Raw genomic sequence first — 25206 nt, 5'->3', positions numbered from 1 at the left:
TAAAACTCCTTTGCGAGTATTGCGCTACCGGCTATACTTTTTGCACGTTTAAAGGGAACCAGTTCATTGACCTGATGAGACCCAGATGTAAATGTGTGCTGTGTATCTTAATACAGACAAGTTTTCCTTCTTATTTCCTGACTCGCATGAACATGATATCGTTAAGGATTTTGAATCTTCATGATGCAACATGAGTAATTCTAAGAGCACTTATTTTAGAACAAGAGCTTGCCAGACTCCCACCCTCCTTCTTGTCCAGTCTATAAATTCTGCACGGAGCATAACTGATGACGAAGTAACAGCCACATGTTCAGTGTTTCTAAAATATAGACATTCACAGTCCCTCTATTCTTAGGGTTCCTCTCTTCCTCCCTCCTCTCCCCTCCTTCCCTCTTTACCCACTCTCATTCCTACTTCCTCCCCTCCTCCCTCCTTTCCTTCCTCCCTCCCTCTGTCCCTCCTCTTCCTCTCTCCCCCACATTCCCTCTTCCCTCCCTCCCTCCCTCCCTCCCTCCCTCCCTCCCTCCCTCCCTCCCTCCCTTCCTTCCTTCCTTCCTTCCTTCCTTCCTTCCTTCCTTCCTTCCTTCCAAGAGCTGTTATCTCTTCACAATTACCTGCATTTCCCTCCTTTCCTTGCCCATGAATGAACAATGAGAAAGGGGATTTTCCTTTTTGATGGGGGAGGACTGTGTAATCACGCTAATCATTTTCCTAAAAGTGATTTCACAGTTAACTTTTCTTCTCTCCTCCCCACAGAAGTGGAAATACATTTTACAAAAGTATGTTTAGTTTAATTTACACATCCTTTCATGAACAGACCAAGTTCTTTAAGGGCATTTATTCTGCTTCATATAAATAATTGATCAGCCAAGTTAATTTACTTCTGCCTGACTTGGTCAACCTTAATTAACTGCCCTGGAATCAAGACTGAACTTTTTGTTAGCTTAAAATCCTTCACAAGCATGACAACAAGGGCTTTATTTTCCCTAAATTTTCAGTATCAACACTGTAACCAAGGGAATAATCATAATAATAAAACATTGCTTTAATTTACTATAAATACATTGGCCTGAACATTATGAATTTTCCAGAATACTTCCCGAGAGCAGTTCTGTTGGCAGTGACAATAAATAAGCATACTAAACTCAGCTCTTATCCTTTTCTATACGTCCCTCCAGCACAAACATCGATTTTTTGAAATCAGAAGCTGTGTGACGTTTCCAAGGAAGATGAGACGTGGGCCGTCTTGGCTTCCACAAGCTTTCTGACTTCCGTGTAGCATCAGCCTTTGTAGGGTGATCGCATACGATCGGTCCACTCAATACAAATACAATACAGTGTTTGTACTGAATAGATCAGACGTCATTTAAACTGGCCAAGCTCACTCAGAGAAGCCATTCAGTAAGCCAGAGGAAGGCTTGGCTTTGTTTCTGGAGAAAGGACTTGTTAGTGGGTCTGGGGTGGCCATGGCCTCCAGGTGCCTTGCCTCATGTCAGTTCAGGTCTTCTGGATGGTTGTGCATCCTTTCTTGTTCTCAATTTGTCATGGAGCAAAGCAGTTCAGTGCTTATAGGGAGTCCCAGAGGGAAGGGAGTTTATACAAACTGAGTGCCAGGGATAAGCTCCCTCTAAGAAGAGAGGGTCAGTGTTCTAGGTTAGAGAACACACATGGACTTGCTTTCAGATGACTCTAAAGTTGTAAAACTCAATAGAAAAAGACATATGCAGTTGTTTGCTAATGAATGCTGACACTTTCGTCTTTGCATCTTAGATGTTTTTATTTGTCCACCTGTCACCTTCATTATCGTATTTTCTGGAATTACTTAGTTTTCTTTCTGGTGGTTTACTAATTCACCACCTTGCACAGGACTTTGCAATTTGGAAATTCTCCGCTATTTATTGAATGGACAAGCTCATATCTGAAATGGGGGATGATTATGGCTGCATCTGTTCTTTAACCCACTAAGCTGTAGTTGCCTTATATGTAAATCGGGGATCACATCATCTGCCTTTTCTCTCTCATCGATTTGTTATGAGTTTGAAAAGTATATCAGAGGGCTTTGTAGTTTATTAAATGACTTATTAAATGGTTTGGAATGTTCCATAGAAAGAAATATTGCCTACCCAGATATTGCTAGAAATATTCTTAGACGTCGACACTCCTAATTTTTTTACACGTGATTTTCAAAAAGCTTTTCCCTCCTGATTGGTGTGGGAGACTATGGGAAATTTTGAATCTTCCAACCTACATACTACTGTTAGCACTTGACTAATTAAGGACATCCTGAGACCAAAATAATCCTTTATGCAGTTTGGTCCCAGAGCCTACACTCTTGCAAACCTGATTGACGAGCCAAGCTGCTTGGCGAGCTGCCTGAAAGCTTGTGCCCGAGCACTTGGCAGTCTCCTCTGGAGCTGCGTGGAGCAAAGCCTTCTCACCGAGTTGTGGCCTGGAGATGGTCCTTCCTCACCAGCCACACCACGTGGGGGTGTCACACCCAGGAAACAGCCGCACGGCCAGTCTCTCAGGACACCTGTTTGGGGGTCTGCAGTCATCATGGTCACATGGTTTGAAAGCCTGCAGCTCTGCCTGTCCAGGAGGACAGGATATTTGGCTAAGTGTACCCCATGCTGAGGGCAGGTGCAGATTTTATGTATAGGCAATGTTTTTGTCTTTTAGGGATCCATTTCCTGATATAGATAGGCTTTCCAGAAGGTAAAAAAATATGCATAATAACTAACTTTTTGGTTTTTCTTTAGGTGTGTTTGTTACATATCTGAGTAACTGTGTGGCTTTCCTTGCTAGCTACTCTAAAACAACCATTCCCTCCCTCAAATACCTAAACATTGTCTTTTCCTTAGCTTCTCTACGAAGTTCAAGTTTGTGAAACAGAAACTGAAACATTGGAAAAAGAAATACCTAAATTTCACAGATTGATTCCCTGTTGTGGTAATGAACAAGTTACTTGTCTTGCCTGGTTCTTATATGTTAGAGAAAGTTTTAGTTGTTTTTTGATAGATTCTCTACTCTGCAGACGGTAAAGCTATGAATACAACTGTTAAAGGACTATAATTACTGGAAAGTCTGATCTAGAGAGACAAGAGTGAATCAGCTGTTGCTTCTGAGTTTGTTTCCCACCTGTTAACAAAAAATGCCATTCTTAATCCCCTTCAGTATTGGATTAACTTAAAAAAAATATGTCTTCTGGGTTTATGAAGTTTGTCCTTAAGCTGGATCATACTATGCAGTAAAAGGAAATGAAGAAAGATGTGAATTTTTTCTGCTTTTATTTCTTCCATTTGCTTTTTGTGCAAATCTACAGAAAAGAGACTTAAACCAATTTCTAGCAAGAACACATCCTCCTCTAAAATGTTCAGTGTTTAAATTTCCATGTTGTCACATATTTCATTTGTGGGGAGAAAATCTGTACCACTGGTTATGTGTATGTCTTTCCATTTTGTCTGACCTTTTATCTGTGATAGGTATTTCACATTAAAGTTTTAATTATTCAGACATTTCTCAGCTTTCCCGTTGGAACTGTCACCTTCTTTAGTGACAATTGTTTTTCCTTTATGAAGTCTTATTCTGTGAACTTGGAGTATGACCCTGACCTTCCATTTTCATTGTTTACCCCCCACTGGACCTCAACTTTAAGAAAACACGTGGTTAAGAACTCTGACATGAGACTGAACTTGTTCCTATCCTGACTCCACCATTCCTAGCTGTGTGTGATGCATGCTGGGCGAATTGAGAATGCTCTTGGAGCCTGTTTTTCTTATCTTCAAATGGGGGGTAGCAACTGTTATGAGAACTAAATGGGAGAATATCTGTGAATCAGCTGTAGTGGGGCCTGGTGTGAGTGACACTGGTGATACATAGATGGTGACAGTTGATATTCACAAATATTATCTATTGTCTTAATTGGACACCTTTACCAAGAGCTGAATTGGCACCCTGGGATATGGGTTTTGTACCTAGAGAGGGACAAGGTGGAATGTGAAATGTATTTACGCAGGTGATATTATCTACCAGTAGCTACTCATCTTGCACAACATATATAATACTATAAGATGTTTAGTACTTTCAAATGCAGACCTTTTCTTCAGTCTACCTGGGTAAGATTTTCTCCAAAAGAAATAGCAGAAGGCCCAGACCTTTCAGATCTTACACCGGAGGTTAGTAATCCCACATGAGATACACGTAACCTTGAATGGGATTTCTCAGGACAATTTTAACTGTAAGACAGAGATCAGAGTCTGAATTTATTTAGTTTCTGAAAAGTGGGGACTTTTTTTTTTCCTTTCTAAAGGTGGCCTGTATTATTGTAATGGCCAATTCTGAAGCGTTTCGGTACCTGAGTGATTCCCAGGAGTACAAATCTTTAAAATGCTTTTTGGTTTTTTGACTGTAAGGGTTTTCAACACGAATTACCTCAGGCGGCCTCTGGTAGTGTGTCATCTCCGGATAGACTTAAATTGGAGAGTATTTCCTTGTGTAGCATCACCACCCAGTCTGCACACGCACTAAAATTTAATCTTATACCTAATATGCTGTATAAAATGACTTAATGGTTTTCAAGCAAAATATCCAGATACGATCATGGAAATTTAACCATAAATCCCAGGTTCACTTGAAAATATTAATTTTTTTTCTAAGGCGAAAGAGAGCATATTTAAAACATTACTACTGAAACTTGAATTTGGACCGACCGCTCCATACTCAAAAACCATGGAACTGGACAACGAATGAGGGATAAATTGAAAGAAAATGACAACTGTTTACAGATTTTTGGCAATATTTAAAGCAGGGTCCTTCTCCTTATGTACAACAACTGTTTTAACAGCTGCTTTTTTCCTTTTTTCTTTTTCCCCCCCGCTCCCTCCTAAATATCCATCTATCAGGTTATTGAGTCATGATGCAAGAATCTGGGCCTGAGACAAAAAGTAACGGTTCAGCCATCCAGAATGGGTCGAGCAGTGGCAACCACTTACTAGAGTGTGGCAGTCTTCGGGAAGGGCGGTCCAACGGGGAGACGCCGGCCGTGGACGTGGGGGCCGCCGATCTTGCCCATGCGCAGCAGCAGCAGCAGGTACTGAGGTCTGGGCCAGGCGTGGAGCGTGGTCCGCACCAATCACATGACATTTAACCATTGTGAAATTTCTATGCTTTCCTGACTCTCTATCTGACTGTAAGCATCTTTTAAGCGACCAGGGTGCTAGGTAGGGTCCCCATGGTTGGCTCAAGAGACTAATTCTGAAGCCCTTGGGAGCTGGAAGTCTTGGAAACCCCGTCTTGGGGAGTGGTTGTTGAGAAGGAGAGTGAGTGGACCCCTGGCCCCTCCCTCCCAGCCCCCTGTGTGTCAGAGTAAAGTTGAACTATTTGGAATAAAATTATCCTTTGGAGAAATGGTACACAGTGCTTTAATTAAAAAAAAAAAGATAACTGACTTATTAAGCCTTATGAAGAAGAAAACAAAATAAGGGATGAGAGAGAAGAAAATAAGGGATGTAATAGAGAAAACAGTAAGTGAATAAGGAGAGTAGAAACAGAAATACAGGCAGAATTGGGTGAATTGCAGTGCAAACAGCAATAACACAGGCATGGGTGTGAGGAATGGGTGACTGCTATGTGGAGGAGATGGGTGTGGGCTGCCAGCATGTGGTTCTTGTAGACACGTGGCTGCTGGGATGTGGCAGAACCCTAGTGATGTTTTCCATTGTCTCTGCTTGGTGGCTTCCCAAATGCGCGTAAATTGCGACATACTCATTCCTGTTATGTTCTGTGGTAGGCATGTAAATGGGTACCTGTGAGTGACAGGTAAAACATTTCCAAATGGTAAAGGTGACCCAGAAAATGGTTTTGGATAGCCTAAGTATTGATGAAAATTTAAATAAGAAAATAGTATTTGCTTGAAGACAGGCATTGTTTTTCCAACCTCTCATAGAATCAGGATATAGTATTAGTTTTCATTAATGATAATAGATGGACTTTGTTCCATATTAGTCCTCGATTAATTTGTTCAATACATAGTTATGGTGCCATTTGGACAAAAGTGAAAAAAGAATGGTGCATCTTTGGGCCTTTCTGCAAGAAACAGACATTGTTTGGGAGTGAGGGAAGAGAATGGCAAACATCAAACATTTTCTTGGAATCTGCATCAACGAAGCAAAGGAAATCCCTTTGTATATTACGGACATAGCCTATGACAGGCTCTAAAGTATATTTTATTTCCTCCTTGCTAAGAATTTTTTAAAATATAAGCAATCAGCGGATTGTTAGTCTGTTAGAAATTGGTAGAACCAACATGAGACTATAAAACCTGTCAGAGAGAAAGAAAAGGAAACTAAGAGATAAGCGAAGGTCTTAATTCAAGGACTTCGTTTAAGTGATTTGATCTCTCTCTCATCGGCAGCCCAAACCATTTGTGCCTGCACCTTCGGCTGGAATTGACGATGTGTGCGAAGTGTAAACATTGTGCATTTAAGTCAGTGCAAATGGCCTAATTCTAACCAATGAGATTGTTACCAAAACCCATCTATCAGCAAGTGGTAGAAGGGTGTCACTGTATTTGTACATGTGTTTTTTGACATGCTGTTCACAGATGTTTATGGTTTATATTGAGAGTAAATGGATGGTATTTTGGAGTGCCATTTTTTTATGCCCTTAGTGTACAGAGGCCAAGATCAACTGTTTCTTTATGGAGTAGTTGAGGTGGGGCTATTGACCAATGTGGTATGAGTCCCTAGTAGTTTATATTTAGAGTACATTAATTAAATTTTATTTGAAGAACTGAAAGCCTTCATTATCTCAAAGTTATAATCCAGCCAAAAACTTTACATGTATCTCTCTCTCTCTCTCTCTCTCTCTCTCTCTCTCTCTCTCTCTCTCTCTCTCTCTCATACATACACACACCCCTACAGCTATCCCCATAACAGCAGTGACAAGTTGACCTCACAGAAGAAAGTTATAAAAGTGCATTTTAACAACATCTTCCTTAAAAAGCATCCATAGTGAAATTATTCTCATCTCCCCTCTTTGACTGTGACCACTTTGGCAAATATGTTGTTAAGGGTTGTTGGTATAAAGGTCAATACCTTTGGATTGTACTTCGAAACCCTTTTTGAATATTTTTATAACAAATTTGTTTCTATTTTCTATTTATATGTTTTAGGAGGAAAGAAAGCAATTCAGTCTCTCATTGTGGCTAAAACCCCATATATTGTGGTTGGCAGGCCTTTTTGATCTTTTAAAATAAAATACTGACAGCTGTTTGACTCCCCTAAGTATATGATGAGGCTTTTAACAGGTTGTTGGGGGAAAAGAAAATCTGTACATGGAATAAGAAAAAAAACTGCAGGATTCAGGTACTTTCACAGGACTGAAGTTATCAGAGTTTTCTTCCAGACTGAAACTGCAACAATTAAACAGTTTGGAAAATCTGAGCGTCAGCATGATGGACTTGGGTCATTTTCCTAATTTTCATTCTACAGGTTTTTACTTGAAGTGAGAATACCAACAGTGAGAAAATCACAGCCATGCTGAATTCATTACTGCTGTAGTCACACAAAACCACGGATAAAATTTCAATAACTGCAGGCCACAGTTGAGTAAACAGTTGCACTGAAATTTAATTCCTGTTGACTTTTCCCCCATTCCTCGCCAGGGGCACATTCTGGTTCTGTAGTACAAAGACAACAGGGGTTATAGCTTTGATTAATGTAGGACAGTGGAAGAGAATTAGAACTGTAAAATATGTTAGAAGTCCATGGAACAAAAAGATCTGGCTTAAAAGGGGTTGGTATAAAAATGAGTTAATTATGCTGTCTGTGAAACAATGTTATAAGATTTTCCAGTTGCATCAGTACAATCATTGATGATATAGGGATAATTTTTACCTAGTGCCAGGATTAAAAATAAATAAATTCAAGCCTTTCTATGTTTGATCCATATTATATTATCAGAGATAATTACAGATGATAGCAAGTGCCCTTTCATAATGGGAACCAGCTTTCACAAGAGTCGCTGTGAAGTGAGTGACTTCTCTGCTGAGTTTGGTCCATAGGTTGACTAAATTGTGTCCAAACAGAATTGTTTTTTAAAAAATTACATAGTTGATAACCTAGAAAATGGGGGAAGTCTGGCTTTTGCATCTTCTCTTGAAAAACCCTATGCCAGTGTTCCTCCAAGGGCAACAAGCGCTGGCGAGATGAAACTGCTCCTTCAGTCAGGGAACCCGCTGCCGTCCAGTTGGCCCTAGTTCCTACCCCGCAGCCCTGCTCATTTGTGCACTTCAGGCAGTGGAGTTGGTGATGCTGGTCTGGAAGATGCCAGCCATCATCACTCAAAAGCTGCTAGCCAAGGAGAGGAGCTGCCATTAGATGGGGAGCCCACCAACACACTCACAAACTGTCTTCCTTCCTCAAACTAAATGTATTATCTCTGTAATGTTTCAGCTGAACGTATATCTAGGTCATGGAACTATTATAACAATCGTTTTCTAATAATATAATCTGATAGCGTTTCCGAACATTTTCTTTTAGCCATTGAGTAATTCTTTACTCGGTACCATAACTGCTTTTTATCTCGTATTATGCCTGCCCCATTTCTAGGTCTGTAAAAGTTCTGTACTGGATATGCAGTACTCCATTATGAAACTCAGCAACAAATACTATTACCAATTACTAAAGTTCTTTTTCTTAAAGAAAGGATTTTAAAATGTCCAAAGCAATTTCATAAACTGTGTGGATTAATGCGTTTTAAAAGTCTTGAATTTTAGAAAGCAGAATTTTACTTCCATATTGCTGCAAATGAGAGCTTTTTCAGATAAGCATATTACATAGAGCATAATGTTTAGAAGTTTCTGCATATACAGCATATGCTGTCAGGTCAATTAACAGAATGCATACTAGAAAATGTTTATTCAATAAAAATGAATAGCTGTTAAATAAAACAGCTATTTCTTAACAACATTTCTTTTAATGATGGGTTTGGGGTATTTTTTGGTGGTGGTGGTAGTGGTACCACCTGGCAGTTTTATTATCTGAAAATCAATATAGGAAGGGCTTTGGTTGCTGTGGTTTTGGGGTGTGGGTATCATTTTATGTGAGGGAGGGAAGTTTAGAGATAGTCTGTGAGAATAAGGAAAAAAAGGAAACTATATACGGAATTCGAACATGTATTATTCAGAGAGTATGGATAAGTGCCATATTTACTTCATATAGCTTTTTTGACATTTGGTTTAAGGAATTGGACCTTTTAGCCCAAAAGATAGTGGTACGTGTTTCATGTTAATACTGCAAAATCGACAAAACATTGAATGACGATTAAGGAGGTAAGAGGGGTAGGAAGGATCAGGTGCTTCGGAAAGTCATGAAAAGGAAGAAGGGGGATTTATTGGGTTGAATTTTGCCAGTGAGCCATTGAAGAAGGTAAAAGATGAGTCATTACAGAGGACCAGAGAAGCACAGAGGAACAGGGTGAGTGTGACAGGACTCAAGAAAAGTCTGGTTATGCACCTTCAACCCGGATGTAGGAAACGCACTATCAGAGGAGGCTGGGGAAATCATGAGCATGTACCCCGGGGTCCTCTGAACATGAGAAATGGAGTTATAATGACCTAAGTATCAGTGTTTTCGCATAAATCAGTACACAAAAATTAAAGATTCTTCTCTTCATTTTCCAAATGGCACAACAAATCCCTTCACTTAGTTTTGGTCACTGACGTGACTAGTGGGTGTTGAGCAGAACAGGGAGGTGCCTCTGCCACCAGGTCCACCTTGAACTGCCCGTGAAGAACAGCGCCTGGGAGAAGAGCGCGCCCTGTTTGCATGGGCAGCGTCCCGTTCTCCTCCTTCTCGCCCGTACGCCTCTGGAGGGCCGGACCGAAATACCAGGGGCCGTCTTTCGCCGTGGTTCTCAGTCTGTAGATAGAGGCCAGGTGCTTAGGTGCTGCACTGCAGGTGTAAAGACTGGGTAGCAATGGCCACGTTAGCCTTTCCATTTTCTCATTCTTTGAAAAAGGTTGCTTCGGAACTCTGTTAGTGGCCTTTCCCATTGCAGCTGCCAGGGACTATATCTGAAAGGAGGGTCTTTTGATGCCATTGAAAGGAAAGAGATGGTCAGCGTATCTGTGTCCTAAAGGGGAAGGTTTCGCAAAGGAGTATAGATCTTACTGCTATTTACTGAGTGCCCTCATGGGACCAGGCACTGCGATAGAGGCTAGAACCTTCCTTCACACGTAGGAGAAATCCCAAGCTATAATCTTAAAGGAATTGCTCTGCTAAGATACACGCTTTTGGGGGACAGAATTCAAATATCACAGAAAATATTGATAGTTAAAACTATTCTGTAGACATCAACACCACCAAAATGTTAGTGAAAACAATACAAATGAATTGAAACAAAACTGACAGAGGAATTCAGATAATTCTGACAAATAATGAAAAAGCCACAGCACTAACAAGTTGCCACTTTTCTCCATTCCTTTGGTGACTACATCTCAAAAAGGGCTATTTCACCCTGAATACTAAACTTAGATCTCTACTCTGTTGGTTTAGACCTGCCTTCCATCAAAATATTGTTCTCAAAGATTTATGTAACATGTGATGTGAGCCTTGTCTGAAATTCTCTCAAGTTTTGATTACTAAACAGTTGTGTGTCATTAATCTCTCCATTGAAAATTTAGATGGCACAGGAACTAAAAAAGTAAAAAAAGCCATGTACATACGAGAGCGTGGTAATAGAAACCCAAATGCCACATTTCATTATGAGTGAAGTGTACCCTCTTGACTTTAAGCAAAAGCATCGCTGCTTTGACAAGGTAATTTTGAGCCCTGACCTGCGAGCTAACAATAATAATGAAATACTTGCTATCTTTTGTCTAATCAAAAATCTCTTTTTGAACTTTTAGGAGGTATGACTTTAATGGTAATTTGTTGACAGATTAGCTTTGGTGATTGCAAAGAGTCTGTTTTGCAAAACTGGCCAGCTCCTATCTGTTCTCTGAAGGCAGAGAACCTAGTTTGCTGTTTTGCAATTGCTTGCTTTTATTGACAGCTGGTGCTGAGCAGGCAGAATTGGGGTGTTTGTGTGATGTAAACCTATAGCGCGCCTGATGGGCTCTAGTGTACTTTTAGGTAGTGCATAGATTACTTGATAAAAAGGGTTACAGGGTGACTGCTTTTATGACAAAGTAGAATAGCAATATAAATTCAAGTGGTAGATGGAGCCTCAGAAAGGAAGTTTATATAGGGAATTGAACCCCATATTAGAAAGTTTCTTTTCATCACTTGGTCTTTGAACTCAAATCTATTGTAATTATGAAGTGTTACTTGTAACATTCCAGAGACCCTTTGCTAAATACTGTGTTTGATTTGGTTCAGAGAAATACAAGCACATTATTTTTTTCCTCTCTCAGAAGAAAATGTGGTAGAGAGAGTTTCACATACTGGACGGGTCTCTGCTTTGTTCCAAGTGAGCAAATAAATGTGCTGCACTGGAAAGCATGGATCAACTTCATCTCTAGCTTTGAGTTTGTTGAAGTTCACTTCCTCCTTTGTTTGTATATTCTTTCCTTGAGCTATGTATTGTGCATGCCTATGTGTAAGGAGATGTGGGACCAAGCTGACGTGTGCGGTGCTGGGCAAGCACGGGGGAGTAACTTGCAGCTCACTTGGCTGGAGCCTGGAGAGCAGCTCTGGGAATAGTGGGAGGTGGTTAGAAGGTAAAGTGGGTCCCCTTTGGGGAGGCTGGAATTTCTAAGCCAGGGGAAGTTTCTAAGCAGAGAAGAAAGGCCATACAAGAGGAGGTATACTGAAGGTTGATTAGAAGGTTGGACCTGGCCTGGCTCAGAAGGAAGAACCCTGTGAAATTAGTAGCAGTGACAAGGCTATTGCACTTGGTCTGGACTCTAGTTACGGAGCCCCAACCCTCACCTTATTTAATTGAGGACGCCCTGCACCTCTCCAACTACGTTTGAATCCCTGGGTCAGCTGTAAGCCTCACGAGGGCAGGTGGGCGTCTCTCATCCCCGATCCCGCATCACAGAGCACAGAACCTGACATAGAGCAGCTCCTGGACAGACTCTTTGTGAATGAATGAAACAGGAGGAGAAAGGAGAGCCTGGGTGAGGAAAGAGCGTTGCTGGAAGTCGACAGGCCTCTTGAATTAGGAGATGTGGAAACATTAGGGAGTGGGAGCTATGAAAGACCATGATTCAGGACATCCAGTCTGGATGATTAGCCAAGTGGTGGGGCCACGAAGCAAAAACTAGGGCATCAGGAGAACCCAGGCTCCTTCCTGACCTGTCACTGACCGGGGTCATTGTGATATGACAAAGAACGCACAGACACAAGTCGTAAATAAAGGGTGGGCTGATTCTGGAAAGTCTTTGTTTTGTAAAGGCTGTTTTAAAGAAAACACCCTCTTATAGCACTAAAAGGCACTGTTTTGATTGGATATATATGTTTATTCAGATTAAAATATGCAGTATTTTCCCCTTAGCCTTTGCCAGTTACTAATGAGTTTATCTTCCAAAGTCACATGGGAAGTGCTGATAAACTGCTTGTGCTTCTGTTGACTTACCTCTTTTAGAGAACAAAACTGCGTTGGTACATCTTTAATAAAGTCTTTGTTCCTATTGACACGGCTTCTTAGAATGAATTTGTTTTTAAGGAGAAGGAGGTGCATGCTGTTTCTTTTGTTGAAAAATACGGTGTGTGATTATTAAACATTTGGTGCTATTGGAAGACTCATGTACAAGGTATACATTAAACTGTTTAGGGGTGTCGAGGCCTTGCTTGTGTGCTTGAGCTCTGCATAGAGGGGGATGGAGGAAGCGCCGTTCTCGATAATCCTTCTGAGAGGCTATTTTACAGTCTCTAAGTAACCCTAAGGCTCTCCTTAAATTAACTCTTTTATCTCTATTTTCAGACTGCTCCTTTTGGACTGTACCCAAAATAAAATTAACTTCCTAACACAGATTCATCTTGAGCAAAGTTGCTTAAAGTAGACCATTTATTACACGATCTATCATCCATCCAGCAGTAAATACTTGTCAGCATCACAGTCGCTTGTCAAAAGACAGCAACTGTCAGCTGGCCCAAAACCCCTGTTTTTATCACTGTACCTGCTCTTGTCTCCAACTCCCCTCTCTCCACATTGAAGGGAAGGTGACATGATGTCTTCTTAGTCATTCAAATCCAATAACTTTTAATCTGAAGGTTAAGTAGTGAGATATAAACTAAGAGATGATAATATCAATTTTATGTTCACTGAAGGGCACAATATACCTCTTTCTAGTAGAGGGAAAATTGTGCGTAAAATGTCTTTTGCTTTTCAACAGCAGAGCCATGCCTCTCAGAGCCAAAGGGAGAAAGAGTTTTGGAAAAATTTAATAAAATAATATGTACCATCCTAAAGTAAGGCAAAAGTGGCCTTTTGTTATTATAATTAGGAAGTATTAATTTGTCGACGTTGCATGGTAAGAAGTAGTTCTATTTTTATAGCCTCTTGTATTGACTCTTGTTATCCTCTCAACGAACTCAACCACCTTTTGCAAGGTTACAGACTGGGCGAGAATGACATAATGCTCATTTTTTCCTGACTATTTTTGGTCCTAATGTGTATGATAAATAATACGGTGATAATATTGCTCACCTTGCCTCATTTTTTCCCTCATACTCGTGATATTTCCATTTCAATTCAGTAGGAATTCAGCATCCAAAAAGACTAAGTGCAAATGGCTTTACGACGTGCATTTTTATTATGATCTTCTGATTGATTGTCTCATTAGGTTTGCATTTGTCTTACAAATACAGAGTTTGTGCTGTGTATTATATGTATATACATGTGCATTTAAGTAGAGACTTACTGTGTCAGTAGGTTTTAAGAGGCGAAAAGCATCATGCATAAGCTGAGTGTGTGATATTCACATTTATAATTATCAAGGTTATATCCTGTAATAGTGATTCACAATTACAGTTGTCAAGATAGCGTTCTGGAAATAATTTTAAACTTGTCTCATTCATTCAGGATCTTCATTGCATAGGTTCTAGGTAAAAAGCACTGTGTTAAGCCTGCAGAATATACCGGGGATTGGTGAACTGAGCCAGAAGGCTAAATCTGGCCAAATCTGGTTTGCCATCTATTTTTTTAAATAAAGGTTTTATTGAAACATAGACACACCCACTTGTTTACTATTGTCCTTGGCTACTTCCTACCACAGCTGAGGTGAGAAAATATATGGCTCACAAAGCCTAAAATACTTTTATGTGGTCCTTTACAAATAAAGTTTGCTAAAGACTCATAGATGCAAAAAACATATTGATGGTTGCCAGATGGGAGGGGGCTTGGGGAGCTGGGTGAGAAAGGTGAAGGGATTCAGAAGTACAAATTGACAGTTATGAAAGCAGTCACAGGCATGTAAAGTACAGCATACGAAATATAGTCAATAATATTGTAGTAACTGTGTGGTGTCAGATGGGTACTAGACTTATCAGGGTGATCACTTTGTAAGGTACATAAATATTTAATCACCATGTTGTACACCTGAAACTAATATAATACTGTATGTCAACTATAATTGAAAAATTTTTTAACTAGTTTTTCTAAAATTTTGTTGACCCCTGGGTAAATAAATGGCCGAAATCACAAGATTTGCCTTCCAGAACTTCTTACTCTTACTTTATAGTTTCAAAACTTAGGGATTATCCCTCATTCTTTTCTAAATTATCTCCCAAAAAATTATCACAATTTAAGACTTCATTTTGCATTTTCTTGAGTGGTAAATTAACTTGTAGGTACCATCCTATCTGCAGAGTTTCTTTCTAACCATTTAATTGAATGTATCTTATATACAAATGAAAAGTTTTGGCATCATTGATGATTAAAAGAATAATCAGTTAGCCTACCAAGGAAATGGAGGTTGGACACTGAGTGAGTCACTAAAAGAACCGATGTCCTACCATAGTTCTCTTACCAAAGAAAATTAGCATAAGAAATGTAGTATATCTTATGTTCATGGTCCCATGGTTGGCTAGAAGATTCAAAGCAATATCCTGAATATCTCCCTACACTCATAAAATTCAAAATCAGAGTGGATAAGACATAAACAGATGCATGAAAAATCAATAAAAATTTCAAAGTGAATGATGATTAGCTGTAGAAGAGATGTGTGTGGCTAATCCCCAGGTGAGGGATTTAAGCACTGACTCTCCAGTAACCCAGGGAGGAAGAGTTTGAGTCTATGTTGGTAGGATTTGTGAAGACCGTGGTAAAATTTAGGAAACAGCAATTCAGTATGTGTACAACTGCTGCTTTAGTTTAAACCTTTCAATCAGGAGATAATGGATAGAGGCATATACCTAGCTATGTGGCTTATGGCCTATATATTGAATGCCCAAGAGACAAGTCTTTGCCACTTTTGATTTTGGGATAAGAAATGGTGGATTTCTACTATGGAATGACTGGAGGTGTACGGTGAGTAGATGTCATTTTATGCTGGACGCCAGCTTCTAAGTTCATTGATCTCCAGGAAATGGCCAGGTCCTATTTGTTTATACAGACCATTGCATGAGTTGAGTGTAGGATTTCCAGAGATTAGATGCAGACTGACAAGGCTGGTCATTTGGTTGGTGGTATCCATAGTTCACATAATTTATATTACATTTTAGCTAATTCACTAGTATCTTTACATGGCTAGAACACTGAAACCATCATACCTAATTTTAAGATAATTGTCACATTTTGAAGACATTTGCTCAATCTGGCTGTTTATGAACTGACAGTCTACCCTAGGGAATGCATTGGCCTTGTGTTTTCTTCTGCCTGTCTTCTTTCTTTTTGTACATTCTTATTAATTTATATTTTTAAGTTTGTTATCAGATGACTTGTCATTATAGCTCATAATTAGTGAAGATCTCTTTAGTCTTCCAGATGGGTGGATTTCTCTGGCAAAAGCCATAACTTTAATTCCATCATTCTTACATTTTGCAGGTTTATGGTCCCTCCTTTACAACTCTAATGAAATTCCAGCATCTTTTGCTCTGAAAAGTGTGTGTGTGTGTTTTTGTAATTTTGCTATTACAGTTTCATGTGCATCGTGCCCCACCCTCTAAACCCCAATTAAAACACTATACACAGCCCAGACTACAGTTAATTAGGTTTGCTAGTTGGGTCAGCATTTTGACAAATCTTCCTAGATTTTTCTATATTTAGTAAATGTTAAGTATATTAGTAACCTATCTTTAATATGGAAGAGATTTCCTCTTTCGGCTCTAAATGCTTACCAATGTGTCCCTGGAATTAATCCGTGGATGTCTTAAATGTAGCACTAAATGCCAGCTCTGAGAAAACTGTGGAAAGTAAGGTCATATAAAGCACTCTGCACAGTTTCTAAACCATTTTGTGTCTATTCAGATGTGATCATCAGGTTTACACATTCTTGAACTCTTCTAAATAAAGAACCCTATAAACTAGTTAGAAGATCTTTGACTAAATCACCAACAATTACAATAAGTGACACATGTAACACTGGGAATGGAAGTTTGTGTAGGCCACCTCGGGCTGGTTTGGCACTGGGGATCAAGAACTTTAAAAGAGTCACACCCTTTGACTCAGAAGTACACTTTTATGAAGAGGTTGTATAGCATTCAGGAGGGGCCTCTGCTTTTATGTGTATTGGAATCATCTGGAAATCATCTTAAAACAGAATCCTGGACCAACTCTCAGAGTACTTTATTCTGTAGTTCTGGGGTGGGGCCAAATAATTTGCACTTACGATACTTTTCACCCATTCTCTGCTGCTATTTGGAGGATCACACTTTGATAACCATTCATAAAGGCAGAGTGTCTAAAAGCAAGGACTCTGGAGCCTGTGTCATGGCTCTGCTGCTTACTACCGTGTTTTCCCCAAAATAAGATCTAGCCAGACAGTCAGCTCTAATACATCTTTTGGAGCAAAAATTAATATAAGACCCGGTCTTATTTTACTGTAATATAAGGTATATTACATTATATTACATATTTTATTATATATTATATTATAGTACAATAAGTAAAATAAGACCCGTCTTATATTATAGTAAAATATAGTAAAATAAAATAGTATAGTAAAATATAGTAAAAAGACCGGGTCTTATATTAATTTTTGTTCCAAAAGACGCATTAGAGCTGATTGTCTGGCTAGGTCTTATTTTCAGGGAAACATGGTACTTGGAGGTTGGCTCCAGACCACAGCAGAGCACCACCCAGTTAGCCCCACAAAAAGGGCGATCTCAACAGGCACCAGAGCCCACTGGGGTGAATTCCGCTCCATGTGATAAGCTCCCCAGCACAGCATCCCATCAGCTGTGGCTGTGGCTAAACCCCACATCCAGTCAGCCTGAGGGTCAATCCCACTCACTGATGTGCCAATGGCAATCAAGGCTCACCTATAACATGAAGGCACATATAACACACACAAAGGACACTCCAGGAGCAACCAGAGCACGTGACCAGGGAGACTATGCTAGGCCCCCACAGGGCACCTAGTACATAAGGCCACCTGCCATCATTGGGAGACGTACTAGATCTACTTAACACATAGAAACAAACACAGAGAGGCAGCCAAAATGAGAAACAAAGAAATACATCCTAAATGAAACAACAGGAGAAAACTACAGAAAAAGAACTAAATAAAAATGGAGGTAAACAACCTACCAGAGACAGAGTTCAAAACACTGGTTATAAGGGTGCTCAAGAAACTTAGTGAAAACTTCAACAGAGATAGCCAGCATAGAAAAGACATAGAAACCACAAAAAAGAACCAATCAGATATAAAAAATACAGTAACTCAAATGAAGAATGCACTAAAAGGAATCACCAGCAGACTAGATGAAGCAGAGGATTGATTCAGAGATTTGGAAGCTAAGGTAATAGAAAACACCCAATCATAACAGCAAAAAGAAAAAAAGAATTTAAAAAATGAGAGTTTAAAAGACCTGTGGGACAACATCAAGCATAAAAACATTCACATCATAGGGGTACCAGAAGGAGGAGAGAGCAAGAAAGGAATTGAAAACATATTTGAAGGAATAATGATGGAAAATTTTCCTAACCTGGTGAGGGAAGTAGATATACAAGCCCAGGAAGTGCAGAAAGACCCAAACAAGATGAACCTAAAGAGGCCCACACTAAGACACATTGTAATTAAAATGGCAAAGTTTAAAAACAGAGAGAATCCTAAATGCAGCAAGAGAAAGGCAACTAGTTACTTATAAAGGAGCTCCCATAAGGTTGTCAGCTGATTTCTCACCAGAAACTTTTCAGGCCACAGGGATTGGCAGGAAATATTCCATGTAATGAAAAACAAGGATCTACAACCAGGGGTACTCTGCCCAGCAAGGCTATCATTTAGAATCATAGAACAGATAAAGAGCTTCCCAGATGAGAAAAAGCTAAAGAAGTTCACCACCAAACCAGTATTACAAGAAATGTTAGAGGGACTTCCTTAAGATGAAAAAAAAAAAGATCAAAAACTTGAATAATAAAATGGCAATAACTACATCTCTATTAACAATTACTTTTAATGTAAATGGATTAAATACTCAATTCAAAAACATAGGTTGACTGAATGGATAAGAAAACAAAACCCTTACATATGCTGCCTACAAGAGACTCACTTCAAATCGAAAGACACACAGACTGAATGTAAAGGAATGAAAAAAGTTATTTCATGAAAATGGAAACAAACAAGCAAACAAAAAGCTGGTATAGCAATACTTATACCAGACAAAATAGACTTTAAAACAAAGGCTATAACAAGAGACAAAGAAGGACCCAATGATTCCACTTTTTGGTATTTACCCAAAGAAACCCAAAATGCTACTACTTCGAGGAGACATGTGCATCCACATGTTCATCACAGCATTGTTTACAATGGCCAAGATGTGGAGGGAGCCTGGGTGTCTGTCGAGGGAAGAATGAATAAAGAGGAGGTGGTACACATATACAGTGGAATACTGCTCAGCCAGTGAAGGGAATGGGTTCTTGCCATCTGTAGTATCATGGATGGACCTGGAGGGTATTGTGCAGAGTGGAGTATGTCAGACAGAGAAAGACAGATGCAATGTGATTTTGCTTATATGTGGAATCTAAAGAACAAAGTAAACAAAACACAAACAAACTCATAGATACAGAGAACATTTTGATGTTTGCCAGATGGGAGGGGTACTGAACCAGTGAGTGAAAAGGGGGGAGGGATTAAGAAGTGCAAATGGGTTGTTATACAGAAGTCATGGGGATGTAGGGTGTAGCATAAAAAATATAGTCAGTAATATCATAATAACTGTGTGGTGTCAGACAGATTTATTGGGGTGATAGCTGGGAGGGGGGTTGGTGGACAGGGTGAAAAAGGTGAAGGGATTAAATAGTACAAATTGGTAATTACAAAACAGTCATGAGGATGTAAAGTAAAACATAGGGAATATAGTCAATGATATAGTAATAAATATGTATAATGCCAGGTAGGTACTAGACTAGTCAGGGGGATCACTTCTTTTTTTTTTCTTTTTTAATTAGTGTCAGGTGTACAAAACAACGTAATAATTAGACATTTGCACCCCTCACAAAGTGACAACCCCCCCATCCACTACCCCTCTAACATCGTATATAGCTGTTACAATATCTTTGACTATATTCCTTATGCTGTACTTCACATCCCATGATTACACACACACACACACACACACACACACACACACATTTAATTGATATTCAATATTATTCTACTTCAGCTTCAGGCACAGGGATCACTTCAGTTACATAACTGTCGAACCGCTATGCTGTATATCTGAAATTAATATAAAATAATATTGAATGTCAACTGTAATTGAAAAATTAAAAAGGAGGGAAAAAGTGATGGGCAATAAGAGGTCCAAATTCCAAGTATAAAACAAATAAGTCATAGGGATGTAACGTACAGCATAGGGAATAGTCAATAATACTGTGATAGCTGGTACGGTGTCAGATGTTTGTTGGACTTATCATAGGGATCACTTCTTTAGGTACATAAATGTTGAATAACTGTGGTGTGCCCCTGAAACTGATATAATGTTGTATGTTAGGGATATTTTTTAATAAAAAATCTTTTATATAAAGAAATATTGTGAGGCATACAGATTACACCTGAAGATGTTCATTACGGTAGTATTTATTATATGAAAAATAAAAAATAACCTAAATCTCTCTCATTAGAAGAAAGGTTAAGTAAATGGTTGCACATAAGTTTGAGGTAATATTGGATATCCATTAAGAATCACACTATTACTGAATCTGTTATAGAATATTTAATAACTTAAAAATTATAATAATTCATGGGGGGAACCCTGAGAAAGCCTATAAGAGCTGTTACTATTTTTTTGTATGTTAATAGGATTATAGTTTATTTTCTATACTTTACATTTTTCTGTGCATTCTAAAAATTCTACAATAACATTGCCTTTATAATTAAAAAAATAATTATTAATGTAATTCACATTCATTCACACTGTTTGAAAACTTTTATGAAATGTATATAAATGGCAGACAATATCTGCCCCTTCAGCAAGATTTATGAATAATTTTTCACAGAAGTCAAGGGATAAAATTTTCATAGTTGTAAGATTTTCTCCCATAACATGTTTAAGTTTTCAGCTGCCGCTTGTCTGCTCTCTACTTCTGTCTCCCCTCAGCTCCCCACCTTCTAGGTGCTCCCACCATCAGATTTGACAACCACTAAGCATCATTATCGGACATCATCAGTTTGTGACAAAATCAACCTTTTGTTACTAAAAAGAGAGTATAGGTGGGGAAAATGCTTTGATTTCCTTCAGTTTTTCTCCACTGCTTCCCATTTCACGTTTTTCCCTGTCTATTGGACTTTCCCCCCGCATTGTACTGACAGGTGTATGTAGATACCCTTTGGTGCCTGCCCAGTGCATGCTGTTCCCCTGGAGACTTATACCTATACTGCCGTAGGGTGCTAGAAAAGGCAGGAGGAACACTTCATTTGAGACATTTGGAAGCCTACTGACAAGGGTTTAAAATACCCATCACTTAGTGCATGACTGAAGCTGGGCAAGTTCTGCCAATCTGAGCCTTACTTTTCTCATTTGTAAAATGGGGCAATAGAGATAATTTCTAGCGAAGGTTTATATGATGAACACATGAAATAATATAGATAAAGGCCTTAGCACAGGGGTCAGCCCTTTAAAATGTGCTCGGGACACTGTCACTGCCTTCCTCAGTATCTTTTGAGGATGGGATTAGGCGTGGCTGAAGCCTTAGAGACCGATGGTAGGGAACGAAGCTGTTTTGCAGTCCCAGTGCGTTCCTTAGCCTACTCCATCCACTTTATGGTCACATCCAGTCACCTTGGAGCATTGTAGGCATTCACATTGGAGACCTTCAAGGAGAACCTTGGTCTGTGAATACAGGAATTTTGTGTCTTTCTTCATTGAGGTGATTGATTGCAATAGAGATGATTGATTGAAATGTGCACGCAGCCCTGCTTGACAATCAAACTCTTCATTTAGAAACTGACCTCTAGATGAAGGCTGCAGAGAATCAGTTCTTAGAGGCAATTAGTTCCCCAATTTACCATGTTAGAAAAGAAAACATGTATCCTAATAAATACAGAATTTCTCCTCCTTACCTACTAGCAACATGACTGAAGGGCCCCCACACACAAATGTTTTAAATTTAGAGACAGAGTTAAGGACACAGTTTGCCTCCAGAATCTGAATTGAATCAGAGTTTTATTTCAGATAAAATCTTTGGGGCTCATAACTTAAAAAACACAACTTTTACTGGCATTACGCAATTTGCCACGGGTCATTTAGCAAAATGTTTGTATATGTAAGCCCAGGTTCTTTTAAGAAAAAGGAGGGGTGGAGGGTGGGATTGGATTTTGCTGAAATCCAGGTGGCATTTCAGTTTATATTTAATTTTAATTGGAAATCAAATACAGGCCATGTTTTCTTTACTAAGAGTATCCATTGGGGAGGGGGAGGACACTGGCAGCCAAATTTTAAGAAGCAGCTTTTTTATTGGCATGTCTATTTTTTTTTTTTTCTGGCTAAATTCTTGTGCCTGCATTTTCTTTTTTAACATCTAAGTTTTTACACATGGCAATATTTTTATGGCCCAATGCTCCTTGCTGCCCTCCCTCTGTAATTTCCATGGGATTAGTACCTAGAACCAGGTTAGCAAATAATTATATACTGCACATAATCAATAGCTTCCCTAGGTGTTGTCTGGCAAGTCCCTCCTTTTAGGTTCCTGTTAGAGGTAATATTTGATTTTTGTAAAGGCTGGGGAAGTTTCTGAAGAATTAAGAACAGAAAAAATAAAGTTTGTTTTTTGCTTTTTTTTAAGCCGGGATTTTAGAAGTTCCTCCAATTTGTGAGTATAACTAGCAATAAGTGCATTTTGTGGAACTCCCATCAAATACTGCAGGCTGTGGCACAGTTAGGGGATGGCTGTGGAAGGTGCTGGAAGAACAGCTGAGACAGTCGTGTAACTCACCAGGTGCCTACAGGCACCCCGTGTGCCAGTGTCCGACCAGACACTCAGGACTGACTCAGTGCAAGGCTTGGGTGTAATTCACGTGTTTTCCATTGAACACTGAACACTAGATAATTTTGAATTTTATACTGCACAATTAATTGCATGTTCGTTGTAGAAAGCTTAGAAGGTATAGCTAAGATTGCGGAGAAAAACAAGAACCTATACTGCCTGTAATCTCATTTAAAGAGATAGTAGAGATAACTTGACATTTTAGTGAACATTCTTAGCCTCTGTTTTTATTTAATCACACCTTCACATTTTTACGTATCCCTATTCCCATTCCTACCATGGAACTTTGTAGATTAAAAAAAAAAAATAGTGTAGGTTGAGGAGACGGAGTGAAAAAGGTGAAGGGATTAAGAAATACAAATTGCTGGTTACAAAATAGTCACAGGGATGTAAAGTACAGCATAGGGAATGTAGTCAATAATATTGTAGTAACTATGTAGTGCCAGGTGGGTACTAGACTTATCGGAGGGCGGGGAGGAATCACTTCATAAATTATATAAATGTCTAACCACTGTGCTATACACCTGAAACTAACATAAAATAATATTGAATGTCAACTGTAATTGAAAAAAAATAGCTAGCAATAATGTTATCAGTGGGAATTGTTATTTTTCTTCTATGGTGGTTCAGGTTTTCATCTTAATTTCATATTTTGTGTCTAGCTTTAGGGAAAATTTTGTGTTCTTTGTTTCAAATTTCATAGTTTATGGTCTAATGCCATTTTCCTAACTTTCCCGCTTCACCTTCTCACAGCTTTGCCAGGTAGTTCAGTATTTAGGCACATTTGTTAAAAATTACTTTTAGGAGGAAACATTCAACATGGTATGCTGATAGGTAATCCACTCATTTTCAAAAAATGAATACATTTTTCTTTTTATCAAAAATCTTAAGCATCCCTGTTGTCACAGATTTTTATAGGTTTGAAATTACTAACATCAGTAGAGGTAATGGTATTAGAAGTAGTGGTAATATCAATAGCAAAAGTTATTGAAAGCTTCCTTGTTCCCGGTCGTGTGCTCAGTACTTAGTGCGATTTGCTCTCACAAGCACCCTTTGAGCTAAGTACTCTTAAAACTCCTGTTCTTCGCAGGTACGTAACTAGCTGCCCAACTTCACACAGTTTATAAATGCACAAGCCAGCTTGTAACCTGCGTCTGCAGGACCCCACACCCCGAACGCGTCGTCACAGCACTCAGGCCTCTGTGTCTGCCGTGGTGGGGATGAGGTCATGCTACGGAGTGGGATTTCAACATTTCCTGGGTCTCCTTCCCTACTGTCGGTACCCTCCAATGTGGTCTCAGTGAGAACTCTCCCATTTCAGTCCATCCTTTCTTGTTGTGTTCAGTCAGAAAATGCCAAATATTTCCACAGGCTTTTCAGTTTCTACCCTTTCCTATTGTCAGGTTGAACCCTTACTTTTAGCAAATGTGCCCAGTTTGACTCTTAAGCACCTGTGCTTTGCTACTTCATTGGTTTCCTTCCCTTTCAGAGGGAGGGTCCTGCTTCGAAAACACTCCAGAAAGACAAAATTGGCAGTGCGTGTGGTGACGTTTACAGTGTGCTCAGATAGTAGAGCCAGAGGGTTCGTTTCTGAAACATAGGAACCACAGCTCCAACGGGGAAACCTTTTCAGATTGCTGTCTCTTCAACTAGTCAATGGAAGGGTGGCTTTTAAGAAATGGAAAATCTCGGTTTATTAATAAGTGTGCACTTAATAGTAAGCTGCAAGCTGTGGTGCTTGCAACAGATATTTCATAGATGACTGAAAAGCAGCCATTTTGGGCCGGACAAGTATCCCTTTACTGCTCTTGTTCTGGGTGCCTGCAACGAGCAGACTTAAGCTGCAGTCCGTCTCCAGGGGCCCCAAACAGCTGTCACAGGCTGACAGGACTGGGGAAATACCTGCAGTGTTTTCTCAGTGTTATGTAACAGACTCGAACCCTTTCCCCAACCAACAAAAATGTATTTGGATAAAATAGTTCTGGTACCTGTGTGTCTTGAGGAAATTATTCACCCAACTTCACTGACTAATGAGTTAGTGTTTTTGAAGTTGCCACAGTTATTTTCAGGGTTTTATTATCTGGGAGAGTGGAATATTTTGCTTTAAGAGTGATCAGCTCTGTTGACAAAATGTCCTTTGCTCCCCGAGTGGCATTTTGTGTTAATGTGTCTGTGGCTTTGCTCACATCCAATACCAGTCTAGTCAACAAAGAATAATTGCTTAGCACAACAACAGTCTCACGAAGGACATACGGTGGGAGTTGTAAAGATTCATACCTACCAGTCAAACTATGTAGCTGTTGCTGCAGCAAAGCATATGTTTGTTTCCGGTTGGGGAAATAGTCTTGACTTTCCTGGCTTATTTTGGAAGTCGGCTGATTATGCCCAGTCCTTGCTTTAGTCACTCAGTCCACTTAACGTGTTAGTCAGTCACTGGTCTGGACCAACACAAAAGCCCAAGTACTGGGCTGCAGCTCATCTTTATCTCTCACTCATATTTAAAAACAAACTGATGGGTCTGCTTTTGACAAGAACTGTGGAGCAGGCTCAAATGCAATTTTATTGGAAGAAAAGTCATAATATGAAAATCTCCCATGTTTTGCTTGCTATGTG

The 25206-nt window shown here is 39.4% G+C and overlaps 1 protein-coding gene across 8 annotated transcripts in view; it reads left to right on the top strand.

Moving 5' to 3' along the window:
- The window catches only part of FOXP1 (forkhead box P1), a 579583-nt gene that overhangs the window by 351517 nt on the left and 202860 nt on the right, over window positions 1-25206 (top strand). For all 8 annotated transcript variants that reach the window (XM_088798543.1, XM_074313283.2, XM_019746870.3 and 5 more), the window contains one exon: window positions 4902-5089. In XM_088798543.1, coding sequence (XP_088654669.1) covers window positions 4913-5089 — 177 coding nt within the window. In that variant the 5' untranslated portion in view covers window positions 4902-4912. The remainder of the gene's footprint in view (window positions 1-4901; window positions 5090-25206) is intronic.

This window comes from Rhinolophus sinicus, chromosome 5 (genome assembly GCF_057876585.1).
Source record: "Rhinolophus sinicus isolate RSI-liver-muscle chromosome 5, RSI-T2T, whole genome shotgun sequence".
Classification (NCBI taxonomy): Eukaryota; Metazoa; Chordata; class Mammalia; order Chiroptera; family Rhinolophidae; genus Rhinolophus; species Rhinolophus sinicus.
The sequence above is the reverse complement of the archived record's forward strand: the minus strand, read 5'-3'. Positions and strand labels throughout refer to the sequence as shown.